The sequence below is a fragment of the Nymphalis io genome, chromosome 26, assembly GCF_905147045.1.
Source record: "Nymphalis io chromosome 26, ilAglIoxx1.1, whole genome shotgun sequence".
NCBI lineage: Eukaryota > Metazoa > Arthropoda > Insecta > Lepidoptera > Nymphalidae > Nymphalis > Nymphalis io.
The window spans coordinates 2278315-2305231 of record NC_065913.1 but is presented as its reverse complement, the minus strand read 5'-3'; the positions used below and the strand labels follow the sequence as shown (position 1 = coordinate 2305231).

The 26917-nt window shown below is 37.2% G+C and overlaps 1 protein-coding gene across 11 annotated transcripts in view; it reads left to right on the top strand.

Annotated features, from left to right (window-relative positions):
* LOC126778448 (uncharacterized) overlaps window positions 1-26917 on the top strand; it is a 76438-nt gene that overhangs the window by 43746 nt on the left and 5775 nt on the right. For 4 of the 11 annotated variants that reach the window (XR_007670142.1, XR_007670143.1, XM_050501990.1 and 1 more), the window contains exons 3-18: window positions 7075-7167; window positions 8067-8170; window positions 10326-10475; window positions 11552-11681; window positions 11974-12088; window positions 12692-12809; window positions 17310-17399; window positions 18297-18420; window positions 18814-18943; window positions 19602-19705; window positions 21037-21057; window positions 21423-21593; window positions 24309-24400; window positions 24857-24954; window positions 25371-25458; window positions 26446-26661. Coding sequence is in view for 9 of the 11 variants with exons in the window: in XM_050501990.1 (XP_050357947.1) it covers window positions 7075-7167; window positions 8067-8170; window positions 10326-10475; window positions 11552-11681; window positions 11974-12088; window positions 12692-12809; window positions 17310-17399; window positions 18297-18420; window positions 18814-18943; window positions 19602-19705; window positions 21037-21057; window positions 21423-21593; window positions 24309-24400; window positions 24857-24954; window positions 25371-25458; window positions 26446-26661 (1844 nt within the window). In the remaining 2 variants the exon portion in view is untranslated. The remainder of the gene's footprint in view (window positions 1-7074; window positions 7168-8066; window positions 8171-10325; window positions 10476-11551; window positions 11682-11973; window positions 12089-12691; window positions 12810-17309; window positions 17400-18296; window positions 18421-18813; window positions 18944-19601; window positions 19706-21036; window positions 21058-21422; window positions 21594-24308; window positions 24401-24856; window positions 24955-25370; window positions 25459-26445; window positions 26662-26917) is intronic. The other 7 variants (XM_050501994.1, XM_050501995.1, XM_050501992.1 and 4 more) reach the window with 7 other exon arrangements.

Sequence of the window (26917 nt, the reverse complement as noted above, 5' to 3'; positions counted from 1 at the left end):
TAAAGTTACTTTGTATGTGAAATGAGTCGCAATGCGCAAGAATTCGTTCGCCATTAATACTTAGATCGGCCTTTTGCATTTACTTAAATTCAAAATTTAGGTTTTTTAAATGATACTTCCATGCGAAGTCAAATTCGATTTATTTTATGTTATTTATAATATGTAGGCGGTCTGTCAAATAAGCCGTAATAATAAGTGGTTAGAAAAACCTTGAAGTCTTAAAGATTGTTGTTAACGGGACTAAATACAATGGCATCTCATGCACAAATGGGTACCACTTTGTTCAATTTAGGGACCTCTGCTGTTTTTGATATATGTTTAATCTCTTTTTTTTAAAGATTTGAGTCATTGTACTGTTTGCTGATGTTTGCGTTTGGTTTTCACATCCTGTGATTAGATTTGACAGAAAGATACACAAAAAGTTTGCTTGAGATGAACGATCTAGTTCTAAATACAAAAAATACCATATTTATGTTATATAGTCGGGCAAGCACCACTGAATTTTCATGTCCTTAATTTGTGATTATAATTCATCTCGTGCTTAACGATTAAGGAAAATATCTTGAGCAAACCAGCATGTGACTAATTTCACTGAAATTCTGTGGATAAGTGGTGGAATAAGCTCCTTCTCCTTAAAAAGGGCGAGGCGGCCTTAGCCCAGCAGTGGGACATTCACAGGCTGTTACGAGTCAAGCAACGCATGATTAAATGGACATAAATAAATAAATTGCTAAACGCGGATAGAAATTCTAAGCCATGAGACACATGTCTCAATGTAACACGAGATAGTGACGAGATATTGCAATACGTATGTGGGTTACGACTTATGGCGGAAACCATTGAGCAAGGAGGCTATCCTGTTGCAACTTTACTTTTACGTTAAAATACATATAAATTACTAGTTTTGTCCGTAGCAGTTGAGGGGGTGGGGGCAAACCTAAAAATAATATTACGTCGAACGTTGTTGATTAGCTGAATGTCGCACAGATATTTCTTTTTATATTCTTTTAAGTTTAAGTTTAAGCACCTTAAAAAAATTGAATTGTAAAAATCAGTATGTATATTAAATACTCTATTTATATAATACATAATGTGTATAGACAAAAGTTTAATGACATACCAACTATTATTGTTTATTGGTCCCTAAAAACCTTGAGACGTGTCAGACATTTCCAATTCTTAGAGCATTATTGATCCAACATTCCCCTGACAATGGGACACCATGGCATCCTGCCAAAGTTGTAGTTTTTCAGCCATTGCCAATTTTCAGGGGTTATTGGCAAGATGCATCTATACATGTTAGAAATATAACGGATTTTTTGTTAGTATTTACTAGCTGGTGCGCGTGGCTTCAGTCGCTTTAAACTTTTCAAACTCTTATGGTTTATATGAAATTCAACCTAATAACTCTGAATTAAACCGCATTAAAGTAGCGTGGATTACCTCCCAACCCTCATCACAAGTGGATAGAGGCTTTTGCCCAGTAGTGGGACATTTATAGGCTATACTCACAGCATTCAATGTTTGAATCAATGGAACTATATTCAGATTAATAGTGTCATGAGTCATGAGAATAATTTGGTTTTTGTTTTTGATAAGAATAAAGTAAGAAAAACTTTATTTTTAGTATTATAACAGCACAATACAATATATTTTATAGATACATTTATTATAGCCTTAAAGTATATATTAGTTTATTTTCTTGTTTTGTCTGAGGTCGTAGGGGTGAGGTGCATAAAACTCATCATCCCCCCAAATCTATTAAGTTGCGAAAGTGGTTTTCGTTTCGTATATCACATCACTGATCACACATATAAATTTTAATGCCTAATAATATTCTATGTTCTCTACATATTAATACAAAAATTTTGAAATAATATTCTTAATTTTCGTCGTTAATTTTTTTTAGGAAAGAGATTACGATTCCAATTTTCTAAATTTGAAAGTGATTTTGAGTTTGAAAATTGGGAAACTCTATTATCGTAAAGACTATTAAAAATGCATTTGATGTAATTTTTTTCCTTTTATTACTATATAAATATGTTTTTATACGATTTATTGAATGGTTAATTCTCTAAATAAGTGTCTATGGCTAAGTCTACAATTTTCTTGCAAAGCAAAGCCAGACAGTGTTGGCGCCAAATGAGAGAAAGACGATCCATATTGTCGTAGTGTGTGCTTAATCTTGAATAACATATAATAAATGCGAAAGTGACTGCGTCTGTGTATTTGTGTACGTGATTTGACACGAAAGCAGCCTGCGATAAGGACAGGGCTGAGAAAAATATGTTCTTTTTTTAAATCATAAAGATCAGATTTTGTTTTCAACCAGATTTTTTTACAATTATAATTGGTTAACTATTGTTAAGAAAAAACACAAATTAAACTTTGAATCATTAATAATTAATTTCAAAGTCAACATATTACTTCTTTTAACAACTCTTTTTTTTTAAGCTAGCAGATAATATTTGTCTTGTTTTTAATTTTTACATTAATTATCAACATAGTCTGTGCAATTAAAGTATACATGGATATATATATTATAATTATATATTTTTTTCTATGAATGTTTTTTAAAAGTTTTATGAAGTTAACAAAATCAACACAGCTCAATAAAACTTCTAAATTTCGCGCTCAAAACTGTACCAGATTTTTTTTTCTATAGCTCTTGGCTGAACAGGCCCATACAATAAGGCCATTTTTTTTTTAAATAATCTGTCATTTAAATCGCGATAAAATCATCATCTCTGTAGAATCACATACACACTAATCATCATTAAACGATTCACAATTTGAAACCGAATATTCTCATATCACATGTGTCATCTATTTTATACGTGACGCTGGCAGAATATTTTATATTAAACCGCATAACACGCCAGAAAAAAAAAATCATCATCTCAACTATTTATATAAATGACGAGTTTTAAGGTTAAAAACTTGATTTATAATTTTTAAACGGAACTACATAACCATGAATATATTCTTCTGATTTTATCCATTCTCTCTTAGAGGTCGTCATTTTACCGACTTAATCGATAAATATAATATCAATGTATAATGTTATATACCACTGGGGTTCTGAAGATATTTAATGTTACAACCGTTAAAGTTTGACAGTTATCGTAAATTATTATGCACCCGATTGTTGGAAACGACTTCGTCTGCGTAATAAAATTGTATCCACATATCGAGGATTTACAAATACACATAATAGGTATGTAATTCACATAGAAACTTTGAACCCCTATATAATCATCAGTTTTTTTTTTGAAAATGCTTTTATTAAAAGACTAAATATGTACCATAATATCGAAGTTACTAATATAGATAGGATTTCCTGTATACAATTAAAACATAGGATTCTTTAGCGAAATTTGCAGGTTGAAGCCCCGGAACAATAAATTCTCATGGGCCATGAGCGTAATTAAAAATTTAAAGAATACATTGGAGGAACCTGCGTGTGTCGGGTGAAATTACGCTGTTATTCAGTAAATATTTCAGCGAGTAAATAATGAAATTGATTATTGTAAATCAATGTTGTTAATCTTAATGATTTTTGATATTTTATATTGTTTGGGTTATCCTGTAGTACTGTGCTACTTTTAAAATAAAACCACCGAATATCTATTGCCAGTCAGATAGCTTTATTGTGCACTCTCCTTTTAAACAGGCCAAGTCCTATTAAGTACTAACAAATAAATAACTATAGCGCGATTTAAAAGACAACTAGCGCCATCTATTAACGAAAAGGAGAATTAAACGAGCATTCGATATAATGAACATATATCTTATTATTTGATTACCATTTATAATTATAACACTCAATCTGTCATCACTCAGTATTTGATCCCCTTATCTATAAAAAGTGATGCTTTATTGCATTACGGATCATTCGATTGCGAACTATTGTAGTGTAAGGAACAATTGAAATAAATGATTTGCGGAAATTTTTATGTCTAATAGTCACATTAAATTATCATTAATATAAGTATTTAGTTTATTTTTGATTTGATCTATATTAAACATAGTTATCATATATCGACTTTAAATAATTGTATTAAAATTCCATGTTTTACGAAAATATAAGACGGGTTGAAAGTTGATAAATTAATTTAAATTTCACGACGAAGCTGTCAGTCTGTTTTACAATACCGCTTGTTTTAATAACGGATAAGATGGTTGCTAAAGCTAAATCCATAAAAACTTTTTTCAAGGACGCCATTACAAGCTTAATTGTAAAGCAAGGAGTAAACATAGATAAACAAGTTTGATTAATTTATGTTATTAATTTGGTTTCATTGTGTGGTTTCGCTCTGTTAATTGTGAATTTATGTATTCTAATTTCTTATGCATGCTAGATATCTACATATATATTTGCATCTACTAAACACATTGACGTAATAGGACTTTGTGCAAGTCTGCACATCCATCCGCTCATCAGACATTCTACCGCCAAACAGTAATGCTTAGTTTTCCTGTGTTCCGGTTGGAACGGTGAGTGAGCCAGTGTAATTACAGGCACAAGAGACATAACATCATAATTCTCAAGGTGGCATTGGAATGATATTTCTTAATCATATACGGGTTAGCAAATTGGCCATAAATGAGATATATAAAAAAAAATGTTTTTCTGATATACATTGCGTGTTTCTGTGACAGCCCTGCCACATGCGCAGTCGAGTCGGACGCGGAGATTAAATTAAGCAAAGCCTCGATTTTAGTCAGCTTTAATTAAACAAACTGAACCACACCAAGATCGTTTCCCTTGTTCTTCCTTAATAAATTTCAATTATATTTAATCCTGTAACTGTTGCGGCAAAACACTTAGACGAGTTAGATGAACGGTATTTTAAACCCCATCTTAAAATCAGAGAAGTCTACCGGACGCGAGGATTAATGTTGTCCAGATAATTGAAAATTAGAAACCAGTTTTTTCAACCATATTTGTACATTTATTATATTTAATCAGTACTAGTTTCCGGCCGCCGCTTCACCAGCTTGTGAGGGGGACAAGTTTTAAGTACCCTGTTCGTGTTTAACTAACAACGTGTTTGCAAATTTGGATTTAAGATTGTTAAGTAACTGTTAAAATATATAGGAAGCACAGAAAATTAACGTTAAGCCATAAATATATTTTAGTTTATGATTTTTTTTCTTGTCGTTTGGATATTCAACCTTATTAATCCTTTGAGATCAGATAAGATATCCTGTACACAATAAGAAACACCTATACCATAAAAAAAGCCGAGATGGCCCAGTGGTAAGTACGCGTGAATCTTAACCGATGATCGTGGGTTCAAACCCAGGCAAGGACTACTGAATTTTCATGTGCTTAATTTGTGATTATAATTCATCTCGTGCTTTATGGTGAAGGAAAACATCGTGAGGAAACCTGCACGTGTCTAATTTCACTGAAATTCTGCCACATGTGTATTCTACCAATCCGCATTGGAGCAGCGTGGTGGAATAAGCTCCAAACCTTCTCCTCAAAAAGAGGAGAGGAGGCCTTTAGCCCAGCAGTGGGACATTCACAGGCTGTTACGGTTACGGTATACCATAAAAATCTTTGTACTTGTTACAATAATTAGCCTGTTTTCAGATATTAGCGGACTATAGGATTAGCTCCATATTAGGCTTCGTAATACGAATTTGAATCCACTTATGGTTTCTTAGCCGTAATTCTATAGCTCTCCGTAAATAATAGAAAAAAAAATCTAAGTGTTATAATATACAATCGCAAAGGAACGTCAAGCAACGAACGTAAAAGCAATTCTGATTACTCGCGTGGGCGACAGTTTTTACGCTTGGTTTGTTAACAACTGTCAGAATATTATTGTAAAAGCGACTTCTAGGAAAATTATATAATCAATATGAAGTATATATTGTTAGGTATAGGTCGCAATGTCTTTAATTATTTGATACGAACCGCCCCATTGTTTCTTGATTGTTCAATGAAACCTTCACACACATCCAGCAATCATAAAACACACTCGGACTATGTGCACAAACAAATATTTATGAATTTTCCTTCTTCTGCCTAGCGTTTTCCTGACCTAGTAACGCCAAGGTCCGCTTTCCTGCACCTATTCCTCATATCATATATAAATTCATATAAAATATTTTGGTACTAGCTACCCGTCCCGGCTTCGCACGGTTTGAAAAAAGGAATGTTTACAAATTTTAAATTCTTTATTTTTAAAAATTAAGATAAATGTTCGTACCTATAAATCATACATATGTCTGACTTTATAACAATTTGAAGTAATTTAAACATATACTCATTATAGAATGTTATATGTGTTTATGTAATATCATTTATAATAATAATAATAATAATGTCCTCCAGACCGATTTCGGCCACGGCGGCCAATCTAAAGAGAGATTAACCAACTATTTTAGTGCACACGCAGAACATATTATAGTGCACAAGTGTGTGTGCAAACACAGGTGCACTCTCTATTCCCTAACTCTCATAATACGACACGACCGTTAAGAGTTCAGGCGTAGGACCAACGGCTTTACGTGCTTTCCAAGGCACAGGAGTGTACACACTTCCATCTTCCAGACTCCGGGCTGCTACTGAGAATTTTCTGACAGAAAAACCCAATATCTTTTAATTGGCCCGACCTGGGAACTGAACCCAGGACCTCCGGGTCTGCGGCCTTACATTAAGCCAATAGACCAACGAGGCAGTTAATATCATTTAAGATTAAAATAAACATGCTTAACACAAACTGAGCGATAATCGAAAATTTTAAGGTATAAAAAATAATGATGTTATGACTTCAATAAAACCGATTCCAGCTTAACACAATTAATCACCTCCATCTGGGCTATATAATCATTTAAATATATTATCTGTTATTATTTCGATCGCAGCGTTCGTGTATGTCATTTGAGATGACATTGACAATTTTTTTTTTTAGTGCCAAACTTATAATACTACAAATCCATTGTAACTTTAAAAACTATTACCACAAAAATATGTTTTTTTTTTCATTTAGATATATTTTAAATATCTACATTAAAGTGAAATATATAATATATTAACGAAACAATATTTTTTTTCAGCAAGGTGTCGGGATAGAAATTGTACGAGCGCTGGACAGCCATCCGCCGAACCTAACAAACATATTCTGTGAGTGCGACACTAAAGATGACGTGGTGAGTACAACACTATCATTATATACAAATTGAAATAGCTCAGTGGTTAGAACACGTGAAACTTGCGGAAGATTGCGGGTTCACACAAGTGCAAGCACCATTGACTTCTCGTATGTATAATTTGTGATTTCATCTCGTGCTCTATGGTGAAGGAAAACGTCGCTATTTAAACTCCCAAACCTTCTCATTAAGAGGAGAAAAAGCCTTGGCCCAAAAGCTTATTATTTACAAAATTCACAACCGTTAATTCGCACTGGTAAAATTATTGTTTTAATTTAGTTTTATAGATATATTTCGATGGGCTGTAGAGTTTTGAGTAAGTACCACACAATAATCATCAATCCTAGAATCAAACAGCAATACGTTTTATTGCGATGTTCATCATTTACCATGGGGTTGCTCATTTACAAATCTACTTTCCTATACAAAATAATAACAATAAGTATAAACGCTTGGTCCGAAATTCTTCAGCTAAGATAAGTAATTACCTAATAATATGCTTATATAATTTGTATCGTATGTATATTTTTTATTTATATTTTTTAAACAATGCGTATAATCTAAGTTCCGTATCTACTCATAAATTGTGATGAGCTGCGCCCGCGCAGAGCGGAAGATCCAATTGTGACAGATTGAATTGGCTGTCATTATAACTCAATGTTGCCAGCATTTTAATAAATTACACAGCTGCTTACTTTATTGAATTATGCCAACTGATATCGTAGAACTAATTCAATGGCTTGCACGATAAAGGTAATTGCGATTGGTAGGTGTGCCTGATTTATAAAAGTGGTACCACTCAAGAGCCATTCTAGCTCTAGACTTGACTGTATTGTGTACTAATTTCTGGTATAAGCTAACAAGAAGTTATATATTAATTAATTATATTTATATTTCAGACCATAACCTCTGACTGCGAAGCAACGCCCGCCTTCCAATTGAAGGCGTTCAGCCAACGAGGTGAAAAAGTCGAGGTGTCACACTATAGAGTCAATGTTAACAGGTAAGTTATAACACTTTATATTTTGACTACCTCGTTGGTCTAATAGCATTCCGGAGCCTGGAAGCCGGAAGTGTGTACAATAACGTGAATCGAAAAAGCCGTTGGACATGGACCGTAATATGTCCTGCGTTGGCAGTCTCTCTTGAGATTGGCCGCTGTGGCCGAAATCGGTCAGGAGGACATCATTATCGCATATTTTATTGCAACATAACTAAACTCTTTGCCGACAACTCTGTGATCGATGATTGTAGTGCGCAGCCACCAACAATACCTTCATGTGGCCACACGATGCCTGACATCAAAATCAGGCAACGTGATGTGCGTGCGGAGCTGCAATCACTTGATATACGGAAAGCTAGCGGTCCTGATGGAATACCAGCCATTGTGCTGAAGAAGTGCGCGGCGGTGCTGTCTCCTGTGTAAACGCGCCTGTTCCAACTTTCTCTCTCTTCGGGATGTGTGCCGGAGGCTTGGAGAAGAGCTAATGTGCAAGCGGTTCCCAAAAAAGGGGATCGGTCTGACCCGGCAAATAATCGACCAATAGCTATCACCTCAGTACTTTGTAAGGTGATGGAACGGATTCTAAACAACCAACTGATCCATTACCTAGAAGATCACTGTCTAATTAATGATCGTCAGTACGGGTTTCGACCAAAACGGTCCACAGGTGATCTTCTAGCGTACGTAACACACCTCTGGGGTGAAGCTATCGACAAGCATGGAGAATCGTTGGCTGTCAGCCTCGATATCTCCAAGGCTTTCGACAGGGTCTGGCACAGAAGTCTTCTCTCCAAGCTACCGGCATATGGTCTGCCTGCTCAGCTATGCACCTGGATTGCCAGCTTCCTACACAAGAGTAGCCTTCGTGTTTTAGTAGATGGTTGCGCTTCACAATTCTATGTAGTGAATGCTGGGGTCCCCCAGGGATCTGTGCTATCTCCCACACTCTTTCTTTTGCATATCAATGATACGCTCTCCCTTGGGAACATACATTGCTATGCAGATGATAGTACAGTGCATGGTGGATACCACGGACGCGCAGTGGCTGGGCGGGCGGAAACTGAGGAGAGGCGGGAGAATCTTGTCATTGAACTCGATAGGACGTTAGAACTCATCGCCAAATGGGGTTCTGATAATCTTGTTGAGTTTAATGCCAAGAAAACACAGGTATGCGCTCTCACAGCAAAAAAGTCACCATTTTACCCTCATCCCTCCCTCTGTGGCACACCGCTGATGATACAAAGCAAAATCGCCATGCTGGGGATGGACGTTCGCTGCGACCTTAGTCCAAGGGATTACATCGAGGCTATTATAAAAACAGCTTCACGGAAACTCGGAGTTCTGAACAAGGTGCGGCGTTTTTTCACGCCACAACAACTGTGCCTGTTATACAAAACACAGGTACGGTCTTGCGTTGAATATTGCTCGCACCTTTGGGATGGCTCCGCTAAGTACCTACTGGAGGCCTTGGACCGGTTGCAGCGACGTGCAGTACGCATTATTGGCGACGTAAAGGTCACAAACACCCTTGAACCTTTACAATTGCGTCGCGAGATAGCAGCACTGAGTGCTTTCTATCGACTGTATCACGGCGAGTGCTCTGAGGAATTATTCTCTCTAATTCCTGCTTCCCCAAAGAAATTTGGCAACTCCTTTCTTTGTCGCACTACCAAAAAATGGAATTCCTTACCAGCTCACGTGTTCCCCTCCTCTTACAACCCGGATTCCTTCAAACGAGGCGTGAAGAGGCATCTTGCGGGCCGGCAAGGCGGTGACGGCTAGTACAGAACATTCTTCCCGACTGCACTGGCCGTCATCGCGTTTGGACTCTACTACCACTTACCATCAGGTGGAGTAGTCATTTGCCATCCCGGACATATAAAAAAAAAAAATAACAGCATTCAAGGCATGGAGGTGTATACGCTGCCAGCTTCCAATCTCCGGAAGATTATTGAGAATTTATTGGCGAAAAATTTTTTTATCGACCCGACCTGGGAATTGAACTGAGGACCTCAGGATATGTAACATTATATGCTAGCCATTAGACCAAAGAGACAGTTGAATAGCTTCTGAATGATTCCCCACAGTTTGGGTCGCACAAAATTTTACCACATGTAAAAAGGATTCAATATATCCTCTTTGTTTTGTATTCCAGATTCCGAGCTCGTCTTCACGTTGTATTCATCACGGACAAGCTGACGGGTGAACTTAAATGTGACGGGTGGCCGGACGTCAAGGTCGCGCTCGCACCAGTGGGCTCGCTGAGGCCGAACGTCGTGGAGAATGACTTGCAACAGCTAGTGAGGTAAATCTCCGAATTTATGGCAATTTAAACCTTTTATTGACTAAGATATTTCTGTTTATGGGTCATTTATATATATCGGAGAATCATTATCACGGTTACTCATTGTGGGTAATTGCAAGGATCCAGGTGAGAAATAAGCTTTTCAACATGAAGTCTTTACTTCAACTAAGAGAAATGTAATATTCACAATTTTTATACAATACACAATACAATTGCTAAGGTTGTATTCCTTTTAATGTGATCAGAATGATATGTGTTGCAAATACAGAATGCAGCTCCCTTTTATTTCATTATTTTTTAAATTTAGGCCAGTTGTTTGCGGCCAGTTTTCATAAGCTGGATGCGACATATATATATAATTTTTTTACTCACTACTACACTAATATCATGTGGTTTTTCGCTTTTAAAATTTTTCCAAACGACAGCAAAATTTGAACAGTGCATCTCCATTTTTTCAGAATTTTATAATAATTATTTTATTAAGCTGATATAGATAATATTAAAAAAAATACTACCGTATCGAGTATAATAGTGCAATTTTAAGAAAAACGTTGATTTTTTTTATATTATGTTGTTGGATAAAAAACGGACGGTAAAGTTAGTTTTGTTTTTTATTTGGCACTCCACTTCGATGTTTTGGGTGCTCTGCTTAAGTGATGGAGAAGAAAGAAATAAAAATGTAATCGTTTTAAAATGATGTCGTTATTTATCATGATTAATTATCATTAAATAAATTATAGCCGAGATGGCCTAGTGGTTAAAACGCGTGAATAATAATCGACGATTGTGGGTTCAAACTCGGGCAAGCACCACTGAAGTTCCATGCTCTTAATTTGTGTTTATAATTCATCTCGTACTTGACGGTGAAGGAAAACATCGTGAGGAAACCTGCATGTGACTAATTTCATTGAAATTATGTCACATGTGTATTCTACCAACCCGCATTGGAGCAGCGTGGTGGAATAAGCTCTAAACCTTCTCCTCAAAGAGGGTGAGGAGACCTTAAGCCAAGCGGTGCCATTAACAGGCTGTTACTGTACTGTAAATAAATGATATGTACATCCGATATCTTCCAGCGACATAGTAGTGAGCGCCCTCCGCAACACGCACCTGTGGTTCAACTTCTCGGCGTACCCCACGTGCCCGCGACTGCGGCGCCACGTGGGCGACGCCGCGCCGCGCCTGCCGCTGCACTACGACTCCATGGTGAGGCGGTGATGATGATGATCATTGAGAATACCTTGACTTTAGATGAGATTCGAGTTTTTTTTAGAATAGGATATAGGAATAAAAAAGTTACTCTTCGATTATCCATAAAAATAAATATAAAGTTAGTGTTTGCAATTCCTTTCAAACCTGTTAGCGTCAAAATTATTTCACTCAAACGTTGTATATAGAAACGTTGCACTAAAAATTCGAACATCAAAATTAACCCTCATCTCCATAAATAAACCTTAACAGTGGTGTAAACCTCAAACGGCTACGTATTCATTTCCAGCTCCATCAAGACCGCCAAATGTACACATCAACACCTAATTCAACAGCTGGTTGCATCCAACTGCTCGGAGATAAGCGGCTGCTTGTGAAAGTGGTGGGGGCCAAGGACATTGGTGGTGAGTTATACCACTTAGAAGAAGATCTATAAAAGTTTTTGAATCATTAGGTTTTGTATGTGACAAGATTAAATTCTATTTATTTACTTTTTTCCTCAAATGAAATACATAGTCAATTATATATAACTTAAAATTATTTCAAGAATGAAAATCAATGACTTGACACGTAACAAAAATAATATAAAAACATAAATGTACAATTACGACGATCACGTTTTTATTATTATGATTGTTTGGTATCGAATAAAAATCATAATAAATAAATTATTAATATTAAATCATACAATGCTCTTCTCGTCCAATACAATAACGCCTTTAGATTGCTGATGGGGTTGCCGCGCTTGTGTAGTGCTTCAGTGAATATAAACAGTTTTTACGCATTAATGCGAAAAAGGTCAGCTCCAACAAAATTCTAAACATGATTGCTAACAGACTAGACCGTGTATTTATAAATTGCTGTTGTAAAGTTTCAGCTGGATCAGTCAATTGTATGAGTAGTAGATAGTAGTATTTTTTGTTTATTTAAAACCGGTTTTTTTAATGTAATTTTTTTATATGAGTCTTGTTACTTGAATAAATAAATAATAATTATTTTTATTAAAGGTAAGACTGGATGTATTGCCCCCTACTGCGTGGTGGAGATGGATGAGCCCCCCCAAAGGAATCAGACTGCGTTCAAGAAGGACACCACCAGTCCGCAGTGGGAGGAACATTTCCTATTGTGAGTACATATTGGTTACAAAAAAACTTGAATCAACCGAAGATTTTGTTAGTAGTAGAGTTTTTTAGTTAAACACTGATTTTTCTCTTTCTGTCATTATTGATTTGACATATGAAAGAAGAAGACGCAGCATTGTTTAACTAATCACCTGCTCAATGACGTTTAAAAGGACGTTAGTTTACATGTGCTAAAGTTGTGTTTATAATTCATCTCTTGCTCGGAGAACCATGCTTGTGTCGAATCTATCCGTGCAGTGACGGAGAAAGAATACATTTCACTGCCCCTCTCTTTCCCATGGGTGTCGTAAGAGGCGACTAAGGGATATCTGAGCGACCATCTGCTCATCTGGTGGTAGGATGCTAACATCCGCCTGGCTTGTTACCACCGTACGCATGGTGAAAAACTCGTGAAGTGGCTTGCAGCCGCGTTTCGAGGTCAGCCAGCGTACAGCCAGAGCCCGAGCGAGTATTGCCGCGATGGGTGTTGGTCCGGTTGGAGACGGCTGTTGAACCAATGCCGGGGGAAACTGTATTGACCTGCCGGTCAGGGAGACCCGAAGAAACGGCTGTTCCGCTGGCCGCCCGTGGCATAGTACAGGGGCCCGAGCGTGCCTAACCAGCTCGTGAGGCTGCCCCACCAGGCCACGCATAATCTCGGGGTGGACCGTCGTGCCGGCTGGTGACCGGTAGGTGGGGTCCCGGCGGCCACTTCCGGGGGGGTTCGGGGGCCCTTCCGTCCGGCGGGTCAGTGTATTTTTCCTTTTGGCAACCACTTGGGGAAACACGCCTCCACACTTTGCCCATCCCTATCGTGGCAATACATCGCTCGCTTCACGTCTCTTTTCCATTTATTTCTCCCAAATGGCGCAACAAAAAAGAAATAACGGTCGTACAGCGGTGCTCACCCCCACCATACCCTCGCTGTTTGAGGTCGAGTTCTCTAACATCCGAGGACTCCACACTAACCTCAACGCTGTCCACCACCATCTCGAGACAGCACGGCCAGCAATGTTGTTTCTCACGGAGACACAAATACTCCGTCCTGCCGATACCAGCTACCTTAATTATCCCGACTACACGCTTAAAGAATCCTTCAAAGCGAAAGCCGGAGTATGCTTGTTCGTCAGGACGGATGTTTGCTGTCACCGACTGCGCTGCTTGGAGGACCCCTCCTTCTCCATGTTGGTGGTACGTGTGGACCTGGTTCGTCAGAGCCGAGTCTACGTGTGCCTCTACAGATCCCACAATGGTGACTTGGAGACAAGCCGACTATTTGACCATCTTAGTCGGGTGGCAGATGCTGTGCAAGAGCAATTTCCTAACGCGGAATTGGTGTTTTTGGGGGACTTTAATGCTCACCACGAATCCTGGTTGAAATCCCTCAAAACTGACCATGCTGGAAGGACTGCTCATGCTTTTGCTCTCACACATGACTTGACCCAACTGGTTGATCAGCCCACCAGGATCCCAGACATTGATGGGCAAGCACCTTCTCTACTGGACCTTCTGCTGACTTCTCACCCGGTGGAATATCAGGTTGTGGTTCAGGCTCCTCTTGGCTCTTCGGATCACAGCCTTATTTCTACCAGAGTGCCACAGGCCAAGCTGCCGCCACTAGCGGTATGCAAACGTCGCGTTTGGCACTATAAGTCGGCGGATTGGGACGGTATGCGCGATTACTATGCGTCGGTCCCTTGGAAGGAACGTTGCTTCAGTGGGAATGACCCGACAGCTAGTGCCGCTGCTGTTGCTGGCGAGATCATGCTGGGAATGGAATACTACATTCCTAGCTCAGATCTCGTCAGTAGGAGTACGCGTAACCGTTGGTTCACTCGTGAATGTGCCGATGCTGTATCAGCTAAGCAGGCGGCATATCGCAAGTGGATCAACGGCTGCATTAGCGGGGCATCTAACATTGACTCACTGAAAGCAAACTATAATAAAAATTCCAAGTCCTGTAGAAAGGCATACACGAGAGCGGATGCACAGCGCATTGTACAGATTGGTCATGACCTTGTTTCGCATCCTAGGGGCTCCCGTAGCTTCTGGCGTCTGACCAAGTCTGTGCAAAACAATTTCTGCCAACCTTCGCTGCCACCGCTCAGAAATCCGGACGGATCGCTAGCTCACAGTCCGCAAGAGCAAGCTGATCTCCTGGCTAAACTCTTTGCCGACAATTCCGTCATCGATGATTGTAGTGCACTGCCACCTACAATACCTGCATGTGGCCATACGATGCCTGACATTAAAATCAGGCAACGTGATGTGCGTGCGGAGCTGCAATCACTTGATGTACGGAAAGCTAGCGGTCCCGATGGAATACCAGCCATAGTGCTGAAGAAGTGCGCAGCGGAGCTGTCTCCTGTGTTAACGCGCCTGTTCCAACTTTCTCTCTCTTCGGGAAGTGTGCCGGAGGCTTGGAGAAGAGCTAATGTGCAAGCGGTTCCCAAAAAAGGGGATCGGTCTGACCCGGCAAATTATCGGCCAATAGCTATCACCTCAGTACTTTGTAAGGTGATGGAACGGATTTTAAACAACCAACTGATCCATTACCTAGAAGATCACTGTCTAATTAATGATCGTCAGTACGGTTTTCGACCAAAACGGTCCACAGGTGATCTTCTAGCGTACGTAACACACCTCTGGGGTGAAGCTATCGACAAGCATGGAGAATCGTTGGCTGTCAGCCTCGATATCTCCAAGGCTTTCGACAGGGTCTGGCACAGAAGTCTTCTCTCCAAGCTACCGGCATATGGTCTGCCTGCTCAGCTATGCACCTGGATTGCCAGCTTCCTACACAAGCGTAGCCTTCGTGTTTTAGTAGATGGTTGCGCTTCACAATTCTATGTAGTGAATGCTGGGGTCCCCCAGGGATCTGTGCTATCTCCCACACTCTTTCTTTTGCATATCAATGATATGCTCTCCCTTGGGAACATACATTGCTATGCAGATGATAGTACAGTGCATGGTGGATACCACGGACGCGCAGTGGCTGGGCGGGCGGAAACTGAGGAGAGGCGGGAGAATCTTGTCATTGAACTCGATAGGACGTTAGATCTCATCGCCAAATGGGGCTCTGATAATCTTGTTGAGTTTAATGCCAAGAAAACACAGGTATGCGCTCTCACGGCGAAAAAGTCAACATTTTCCCCTCTTCCCGGCGCTTTTTCACGCCACAACAACTGTGCCTACTGTACAAAACACAGGTACGGTCTTGCGTGGAATATTGCTCGCACCTTTGGGATGGCTCCGCTAAGTACCTACTTGAGGCCTTGGACCGGTTGCAGCGACGTGCCGTACGCATTATTGGCGACGTAAAGGTCACAAACACCCTTGAACCTTTACAATTGCGTCGTGAGATAGCAGCACTGAGCGCTTTCTATCGACTGTATCACGGCGAGTGCTCTGAGGAATTATTCTCTCTAATTCCTGCTTCCCCCTTCCTTCTTAAGTCCACGCGAGCTGGTTCTCGATGTCACCGCCTAACTGTGACATCAATTCCATCGCGAACAAAGAAATTTGGCAACTCCTTTCTTTGTCGCACTTCCAAAAAATGGAATTCCTTACCAGCTCACGTATTCCCCTCCTCTTACAACCCGGGTTCCTTCAAACGAGGCGTGAAGAGGCATCTTGCGGGCCGGCAAGGCGAAGGCGGCTAGTGCAGAACGTTTTTCCCGTCTGTACTGGCCGTCGTCGCGTTTGGACTCTACTACCACTTACCATCAGGTGGAGTAGAGTCATTTGCCCTCCCGGCGATATAAAAAAAAAAAAAAAAAAGAATGAAATTCTTCCACATGTGTATCCACCAATTTAGAGCAGCGTGGTGGAATTACGATAAAGCCTATTCCTGTAGAGGAGAGGTTATTTCCTAACAGTGACGAATTCCTCAATGGATAACACGAGTTCAGATTTTTTTTTATAGAATAGGAAGGCGGACGAGCATATGGGCCACCTGATGGTAAGTGGTCACCAAACGCCCTTAGACATTTACATTGTAAGAAATGTCAACTATCGCTTACATAGCCAATGCGCCACCAGCCTTGGGAACTAAGATTTAATGTCCCTTGTGCCTGTAATTACACTGGCTCACTCACCCTTCAAACCGGAACACAACAATATCAAGTATGGCTGTTTTGCGGTAGAATATCTGATGAGTGGGTGGTACCTACCCAGACGAGCTTGCACAAAGCGCTACCACCAGTCAACAATATTTATAGTAGAACAAATCCAATTTTATCTTTATTAAAAATCATATAAAATGTACGTAATACCAACCAGCTACGTGTAGCCAATAGCAATATTTTTTTCATAAATAAACTAATGTTTGCCAATCTCAGTACCGAAGTTGATTTACCCGAGCGATTTTCATTATCTGTCACACATTCGTTCACATATTTTTTATATTGTATGTGTGAACGCAGCTTTATAAAACGTAGCTGTTTGGCAGAATTAATTAATTTTTTTTAACACAAAAACATGTTTATTATATTTTTGTTCCCAGTGATCTCTCTCCTCAAACAGCGGAACTACTCTTCGAAGTGTACGACCGCAGTAGCCCCCCGTCTCCTGGAAACACTACTTCACAACACAGGTATACTTTTTTTTATGAAGTAGGTAAATGGACTGGCTGGTTCTTACCGCACAATATCATTAATTGTTGTGCTTAATTGTGCACAAAGCCCAGCCACCAATATCTTATAATATTATGTTGAATATTTTTTATATATTTCAAATATTAATACTCTGATGATGTCCTGGTGGCCAATTGCAGAAACGGTTATTATTCTCTACAGATACTAGCCAAGTGATCGGAATGTTAAAAGCTACCGGTTCGCAATATAGATTCTACGTAGAATGACTAGCAAGAAACTCAGCAGTTACTCTTTTTCTCAAATGACATATATATAGTCGACTAATTATTACATGCGGTAGTGTAGTGTGTTTGCGTGTAAATATCATTAAATGACTAATTCTAAATATTGTAAAATCGTATATATATACAAGATATACCGACGACATAAAAAGAGTCGCGGGAAGTTGTTGGATGCGGGCAGTGCAAGACCGATCAAAATTGAAATCCTTGGGAGAGGCCTTTGTCCAGCAGTGGTTGTCTTTCGGCTGCTGATATGATGATGAGGATATATATCATCCAGAAGTACAATTGATTTTATAAAAACCACGAATTCGTCTTTTTAAAAATAGAACATCAAATCATATTTATGTAAATAACTCAATTATTCTTAAAAATCCAAATAACACAATTGAATACATTCAACAAATCACAAGTCGCGCCAATAATTAATTAATTACTTTACCTTTTCCTTTCACAACCAATATGGCGGATTTAAATTAGCGCGCGTCTTTTTTTTTAATAACATTGTTGAATGGATCAAGAAATCTCATAACTATATACATAAATAATTTATAAGAGCCAGTTTGTGATGAACGTTATAGATATTCTATTCATGAGATGATATTTATTCCGCAGGTTCCTTGGTCTGGGTCTAGTGGGTATTGACGAGCTGCTCGCGGCGCCCTCCCAGAGGCAACAGATCGGACTCCAGACCAGGCCCATGGAGGAACATGACATCAGCGGAAGCCTCACTGTAGAGGTCAGTTAAATCAATTTCTATATAACTAAAAAGATTTCAAGGTTATATACGAAATATATATAATAGTTTGACGAGCCGTTCGGCGTGGTTGGTGGATGCTTGCCTTTCGCGCTGAAGGTTGTGGGTTCGATTCCCACCCAGGACAGACATTTGTGTGCATGAGCATGTCTGTTTGTCTTGATTCTGGGTGTAATTATCTATATAAGTATGTATTTCCAAAAAAAAAAGTAGTATATGTAGTATATCAGTTGTCTGGTTTCCATAGCGCAAGCTTTGTATAACCTTAGTTTGGGACCAGATAGCCGTGTGTGAAAAATGCCCCAGGATATTACATTATATATTATATAATAGTTACTATATAATAAATCAGTTAACAAGAGAATTTCTCCTCAGTTCTTATTCATCGAGGGCGCGGACATCCCAGACATAGGGTCGAAACCCTTCAAGATCAAGGAGAGTCTCCGCACCGTCACTTCGCAGGGTAGACTGACCACGACCACCAAGACCACCTTCCAGCAAAACGGTGAGAGATTATTATTTTTATTTATAACGGGAAAGCAGAAAGATGGTTATTTTTTTATCAATGGTAGAAATATAACCCACTACTTACACTATCAAAGCGCTGTCAACTATTTTTTTTTTTTTTTATAGAATAGGAAGGTGGACGAGCATATGGGCCACCTGATGGTAAGTGGTCACCAAACGCCCTTAGACATTGGCATTGTAAGAAATTTCAACCATCGCTTATAGCCAATGCGCCACCAACCTTGGGAACTAAGATTTTATGTCCCTTGTGCCTGTAATTACACTGGCTCACTCACCCTTCAAACCGGAACACAACAATATCAAGTACTGCTGTTTTGCGGTAGAATATCTGATGAGTGGGTGGTACCTACCCAGACGAGCTTGCACAAAGCCCTACCACCAGTATAGGGTACTATGGGGTCTGAGGTGGTATATTATGTATACATTAATAGAGAGTATAGATATTTGATGGTAGAAGATAGGGCCAAGGTCTATAAGCGGAGGTGACTTACCATCGTATGGACCATTTACTGTATGGATCAACTTACCATCACATAAACCAATTATTCGTCTGGCTCCTGGAAAAAGTCGGAAATAGTGGCGTAAGTGACCACAATTACGGCGTCACGCTATTAAAAAAGTATGTCAATGTCCAGGACACGACGCCCGCCAGCTCACGGAGTCAGCTCTCCGGGAGCTGGAGCTGAGTCCGACCAGCGCGGCCAACAAGTCCACTCTCATCATACACTCCGTCCAACGGGTAAGTTCCATATGGATGCTACTCTTTAACGAGTAACTTTAAAGTTACCAGAATTTCGCGTCAAGTTATCACTGCCAAATTATTAAGTTATAATGGATCAGATTTTTTTTTCAACGTTTCGATTTGTTATGGCAAACAAATCGCGCCATAATCTTTACAATATAGAAGATAATTATTATTTGCAATTTAGATTTAATTATAGCAGATTCAATAATCTTTTAACAATACATTTAACAAAATAATTACAATGGGTACATTGATCTACCTATCTAACATAAAATATAATACATGTCAACAGAAATTTAAGAAAAATGATAATTACTCACTAACCTACACAATAGACAACTATGTGAGTTTGATTAATGACCTTTTTTTTAATCAAATTTTCAATTAAATAAAACTGCCCTTAATATTTTTAGGTGTAGTTAATAATAATAATTATGGCCATACGCGTTTATTTTACTTTTTTATCTTTATGTAAGTGTAAGTATAAAAAAGGTTGTATATATTTTTTTTTATGTCTAATAAAGGATAGTGTGCTCAAGATATAATCGTTGATTTTCGTCGTTATTTAAAAAGTTTATATATCAGTAAATATTATTGTGTTATTTTATAATATTATATAAGTAAATGTTTCCTAAAAATCTTCCTAAATGAAATAAATATTAATTTTAAGTATTTTTTTTTATTCGAATGTTTTGTGATAGCAGGTTTTATGTCTCAAATCATACTTAATTATTATTTTAAACGAAATGATGGCGTTGATATCTTAATAGCGTTTCTGTATCGCTAGAAAATCATTCGACAATTTTCTATGTTAAGATGTTTAATAAAACGGAAACGCCAATATAAATACAGTGCATTGTGTAAACGTTTATATAAAACAACCTACAAGCTATTTGTTAGCTACTAGTTTTTAATATAGATTAAAAATTACATACAAAAGGTTTAATTTTAAAAACAATATTCATGGATTAAGATCAAGATACTCATCTGTTTGAGCCCATCACGCGGGCTTTCTTTTTTTGACTGTCTTAGAAATTTGCTCTCTAACTAGTGGCATTGTCATGAAGAAGTGCAATGCTATAAAATAAAATGAGCAGTGGATATAATCCTTATTTCATATCAAACATTTCATATCAGACACAATCATAGATTATAAATTCAGCTAATTGCAAATTAAAAAAAACAAACATTTTTTGCTAAATCTTATTTCGAGTTATTAGAATGTCATCATTATTTCTTGTTTTTTTTTTGTTTTTTATGTAGAAAGTAATTAACATAACATTGATTTATTTTTCGCATGCCTGTGTGGAATTGAAACATCGCAGGAGCCGATGAAATCGATAAAGGTGAGATTCCCTTGCATTTGAATTATAATTAGTATGTCATTTGCCTTCATGCCTTGATTATCTTCATGTAATTATTACCCTTAAAGTGTAAAGAAAAAAAATATTAACTAACAACCTCTTTTAGCATGATTTTGTGTTTCTCTTTATTAATATTTTCTTTTTATAGAAATTTGAGATTTTTAATATAGATTTAAGTAAATTAAATTAGAATTATATTTATTGAATTAATTAATTTTTTTAAACAACTAAATTAATTTGCATAGGATTTTTATTTAACAATTTAATAAATTATTGTAAAATCTCAAATTCCTCTTATACCTGTGTGCAGTGTTGTCATACTAACAAAAAAAAAACTCCCTAAAAAGGTGGAATTAACGGACTCCGGCAAATTCATCGAGGTTGAAAGAGAAGCTATGGAAAACAACATAGAGACCATAGATAAACCTATAGAGAAACATTCCACTCCTAATCAATCTCCCGCTAAAAGTGTGAGGATAAAGGAAAATGGCGCCAAAGCTAATGGAGACACAGAGATGGTAAAGTGTTTTTATTTTATTTTGTTATTTCGTTTTTAATCTTTGCATGATATCGAGCTTTATTAAAAAATTAAAGTTTCATTCACTCCTTTATTTACAATTGTCATGTCTAAACGTATGTATTAACAAAATTAATAAAAAAAAAAAAAAAAACATTCGCAGACACAAATAATAAATAATTATTTCCTTTTCATCAAACTATCTATTCAATAAGAGTTAAAGAATTATCGTTTTCAACGAGTTTATAGAAAAAAAAGATCATTTTTTATCACGTATTTTGCTATGACCATAAATTTCATAATTATCAAAATATGGTTAAAGGCTTGTGATATATTACCTATTTGAAATGTCACTCGGATAGGACCGTTTGAAATTTGCGTTACTTGTTGCGCTGGGTTGTAGTGTGAGAAATATAATTAAAAAGATAAATAATTTATAAATACATAATATTACTGGTGGTAGCCGAGATGGCCCAGTGGCAAGAACGTGTGAATCTTAACCGATGATCGTGGGTTCAAACACGGGCAAGCACCACTGAATTTTCATGTGCTTAATTTGTGATTATAATTCATCTCGTGCTTTACGGTGAAGGAAAACATCGTGAGGAAACCTGCATGTGTCTTATTTCACTGAAATTCTGCCACATGTGTATTCCACCAACCCGCATTGGAGCAGTGTGGTGGAATAAGCTCCAAACCTTCTCCTCAAAAAGAGGAGAAGAGGCCTTTAGCCCAGCAGTGGGACATTCACAGGCTGTTACGGTACTGGTGGTAGAGCTTTGTGCAAGCTCGTCTGGGTAGGTACCACCCACTCATCAGATATTCTACCGCAAAACAGCAGTACTTGGTATTGTTGTGTTCCGGTTTGAAGGGTGAGTGAGCCAGTTAATTACGGGCACAAGGGACATAACAATTTCCAAGGTTGGTGATATAAGCGATGGTTAACGATTCTTACAATTCCAATGTCTATGGGCGTTGGTGACCACTTACCATCAGGTGGCCCATAAGCTCGTCTACCTTCCTATTCTATAAAATATATATATATATATATATATATATATATATATATATATATTTATTTATTAGAAATCTTGAAATTACAAGTACCTAAATAGATACGCTGAAAATAACAACGTATAAAATAAACAAATATACGTGAATTTGAAAAAGCGTGTTGGTTCGTAACACTTATTCCAATATTATGAATGTGTATGCAAATCTGTCGGATCCTTTTTAGGTATAGAAATCCTTTTTGAGGTATATGTCCTTCAAGCTTGCTTCAAATCAAATTTCATCAAAATCGGTTCAGTAGTTTATCCGTGAAAGAGTAACAAACAGACAGAGTTACTTTCGCATTTATAATATTACTAGATATATGGTATATATAAGAAATGTCAATACAATAATTATTTATATTAGTTAAATATTATGATACGTTTATCATTTGTTACAATAGTTTACTATGATTATATAAATTAGATGACCCAGTGGTAAGAACGTGTGAATCTTAACCGATGATCGTGGGTTCAAACCCGGGCAAGCATCACTGAATTTTCATATGCCCAATTTGTGATTATAATTCATCTCGTGCTTAACGGTGAAGGAAACATCGTGAGGAAACCTGCATGTGTCTTATTTCACTGAAATTCTGCCACATGTGTATTCCACCAACCAGCATTGGAGCAGCGTAGTTGAATGAGCTCTAAACCTTCTCCTCAAAAAGGGAGAGGAGAAGGTTTGGCTCAGCAGTGGGACATTCACAGGCTGTTACGGGGGGGATATAAATTAAAAAAAATAATCACCATATCAGGTGAATTTCTATCCAAATATTTATTAACTATCTTTCTATTATTATCTTGTATATCGTGGTAGCTATGCTCTTCATATTTAATTTTATTCTGCGTATACTAATTCCTAAGACAATATTATATCATTTTTATACACAAATATTTGTGAGCACAATAACTTTTTATTTTGTTTTTAGTACATTTTGTTGATAGTACAATACCAAAAATAATTTAAGTAAGTACTAAGAACAAAGTTTCAAAAAGAGAATATGTTTTTATATCTGTACCAACAACCCGGCAGACATCTTACCTGCAAAGTGTCATGGCGGTATTGTGAACAGGTTGTATACAAGGTTATGTGTTGTAGCGCCATCTAGTGGCGATACACGACAAGGTGTATGATATAAAAAACTTCTTTATAAAAAAAAATATATCTATAAGACTTTCTGGTTTCATGATTAATATAGAAAAAAGTCCTGTCAACATTTTATCCCAGTTGATATTTACACTACGAGTTCACAGTGGAATGGTTCGTAATACTATTGAGCATCCATTTTCATTTGATAAATGAAACAATATAACAATAATAATATTTTAATGGTAGAATAATTTGGAATACAATATAAAATATAGAAATTTTAATTACAATAACTTATACGAAATATTTTATTTAATCAATTTAAAATAATTGTTGGAACACTTTAATTACTGCAATACTTATTTATAATATTTATTTTATTATACTTGCGCTATCATATATGTCAACCTTGATGGTAATCGGTTAAACAGTCTGCTATTGTATTTGTGTATGTTTTATCTGTGAACACTTTATGGGTTTACATAATATTAAATTTTGGTTATGGGTAACGTAATAAAACTCTTTTGTGTTATAATACAGATATTATAATTCGTGTATACTTATTTGTTAGCAGCAAGGCGATTACGTGAACCAGGACGTTCCTCCAGAACCCGTGCCGAGACAAAAGAGGAAACGAGACTTCTTTGGGACTATTAAGCGAAGGTAAAAGCGAATGCTGTTCGAATGTATAGGAAAATTAATTATATTATACATCACTAGCGGACCCGGCAGACGTCCTGTCACAGACATTTTTTCATTTGATGACAAACCGACAGCAGCGCCACCTACCGGGTCTAATTGTGTTTTCAAACCGTCCAGGAACCCTTTCAAAATATACACGCAAAATTGGCCATCTGATAGAAAGTCCTCTCCACGCATATAGACTGACACTGCTAGTGTAACGTAGTTTAATATCATATATGGAAAGTTAAGTCATAAGTGGCATTCAGTTACACGTTCATTTTAACAAGGATATACTTCGATTTGACAAGAATAAAAATATTAAACAATAATGTCTAAAATAATGCATTATTTTATTCGCTGGTAACATTATTCTATATTAAGTCTGTGTATTTAATCTGTGCAATTTAGTAGTGGTTATTAAAAATATAATTACAGATTGGGTCGGTCACGGACCCGTGGCCAGTCGCTAGAACATGATGCAGAGATGGAAAACCAACGGATACGCAGCATCAGCGCAGAGAGAAACAGTCATGGTGAATTTTATTTAAGTCATGATGATAATGATTTCTCCTGACCGATTTCGGTCAAGGCGGCCATTGTTAATGGAGACTATATAACTAGGTGGTGTCCAAGTTTGTGCGCGAACTCAAATGCACTTACTATTCGCTCGCTCACTTAATCCGATGGGAGGTCCGTGGATGGCTCCATCAGGAACGCCTTAACGTGCTTTAGCGGCACAGGAGAGTTAACACTGCGAACTTCGAAATTCAGGCTGATTAAACAGGATTACTCGATAAATGTAAATTGGCCTGATAAAATCTGCCATTTACAAATATTTTCTTCGTCAACCTATCTGGACCAGTACTCCTTTTTTCGATCCATAATATCCGTTTTAATTTATTAATTAATAATTTTACTGTATATAATGTTTGCTTAATTAATTTTACAGACAAAGCCTTAACACTGCCAAATAGGAATGTATATTCTGCGGGAGCATCGCCCGTGCAATCTGGAGACGAATCGAGGACGTCTAGAAGGTATGCACTAATGTAGTTCTTTGACGTTAATTAATCAGTGCTGCCATCGCTATAAAAATATTTTACTCGAAATCTATTCTGTTATTATAAATGCGAAAGTAACTATGCCTCTCTGTTACGCTTTTAAGGCTAAACCACTGAACTGATTTTGATAATAATTCGGTATGACGCAAGCTTAAACACCTAGGACGGCCATAGATTTTTTATCTAATACCCGCCCCTGTCACCCGAATACACGGGCGAAGGCGCAGGCGAATAATAGTTGAATATAAAATAATTAAAAATACTACATTGAATTAAATGAATTGCGTATTATTAATGGATGGAATGTGTGTTTATAATACATACGAGAATATACAGCTCATTATTATTTTCGTATACAATTTGAATTTAGAATATGATTAGTATTATAATGAATTGTTAAACAATCTTCAAAGACAATCTGTTCAAAAGTTTAAATTCGTAATGATTTTGTATTAACAAGCCAAAACTTCATCTGAACAGTATTAACTTACGATTAAAATGTATTTATATTTACTAAGCTTAGTAACAAAAATATGGCTGTATTGCGTCTTAAAAGTTAAAACAATAATTTATATAATACATAACATGTATAGAACGCGAATATATGTTTTTAACATAGCACTAAATGTGAATTTTTCTCTTTTTTCATCTGGCAACACTCACGCTGGGGATAAACGCACTCTGCAATCTGGTAACATTGGTTTGACATAATCATTCTCTATAATTAATTTTCTTTAAAATGCATGAATTTCTTTTCTATGAACAATTATTTTCCCCTTTTAACGCTTCGTTCAATCATTTTTTCTCTACTTGGCATTCTGTTAAATATTTCATTTTCAATTCATTTTTTTCCTGTCAAAATATTTACATGTATTTTTTTTTCCAATTCATGTTTTCCGAAACTATTTCACAAATCAAAATATCATTAATGTCATATGTGACCATTATAAAAAAATAACCCAGTAGATCGTCCCTTAGCGAAGTCTCCGGATTCAGTTCAGCATCAGCTCGTACCTTCATCCATGAGGCCTCGACCCTGGTCTTGGAGACCATAGAGGCGGGCATTAAGAAACACTACTTGGTACCACTGACAGTCGCACAAAGATCAAGATGGCGGCGGAAGGGTGTTAAACTGCATATTTATAATGAACATACTTTCATCGCTAAACATCTTAGCGGGTGAGTAGTTGTTTTGTATCGATTAAGTGTTAATGGACTTTTAAAGAGATTACAATTTTGTGTCTCCACATATTTATATCAAAGTTTAGTTATTTATTTTTTTTATTAAGTTAAAAATGTTTTTTTTTTGTTTTTCGTCAATTAGCGATTTTTTCAATTCAGGACATATTTAAATATAAATAAATTTGATCTTGAAGTGACATGATTTCATTGGTCGAGATCTGAAATAATTTATGGTACTCATTATGAATTCGCG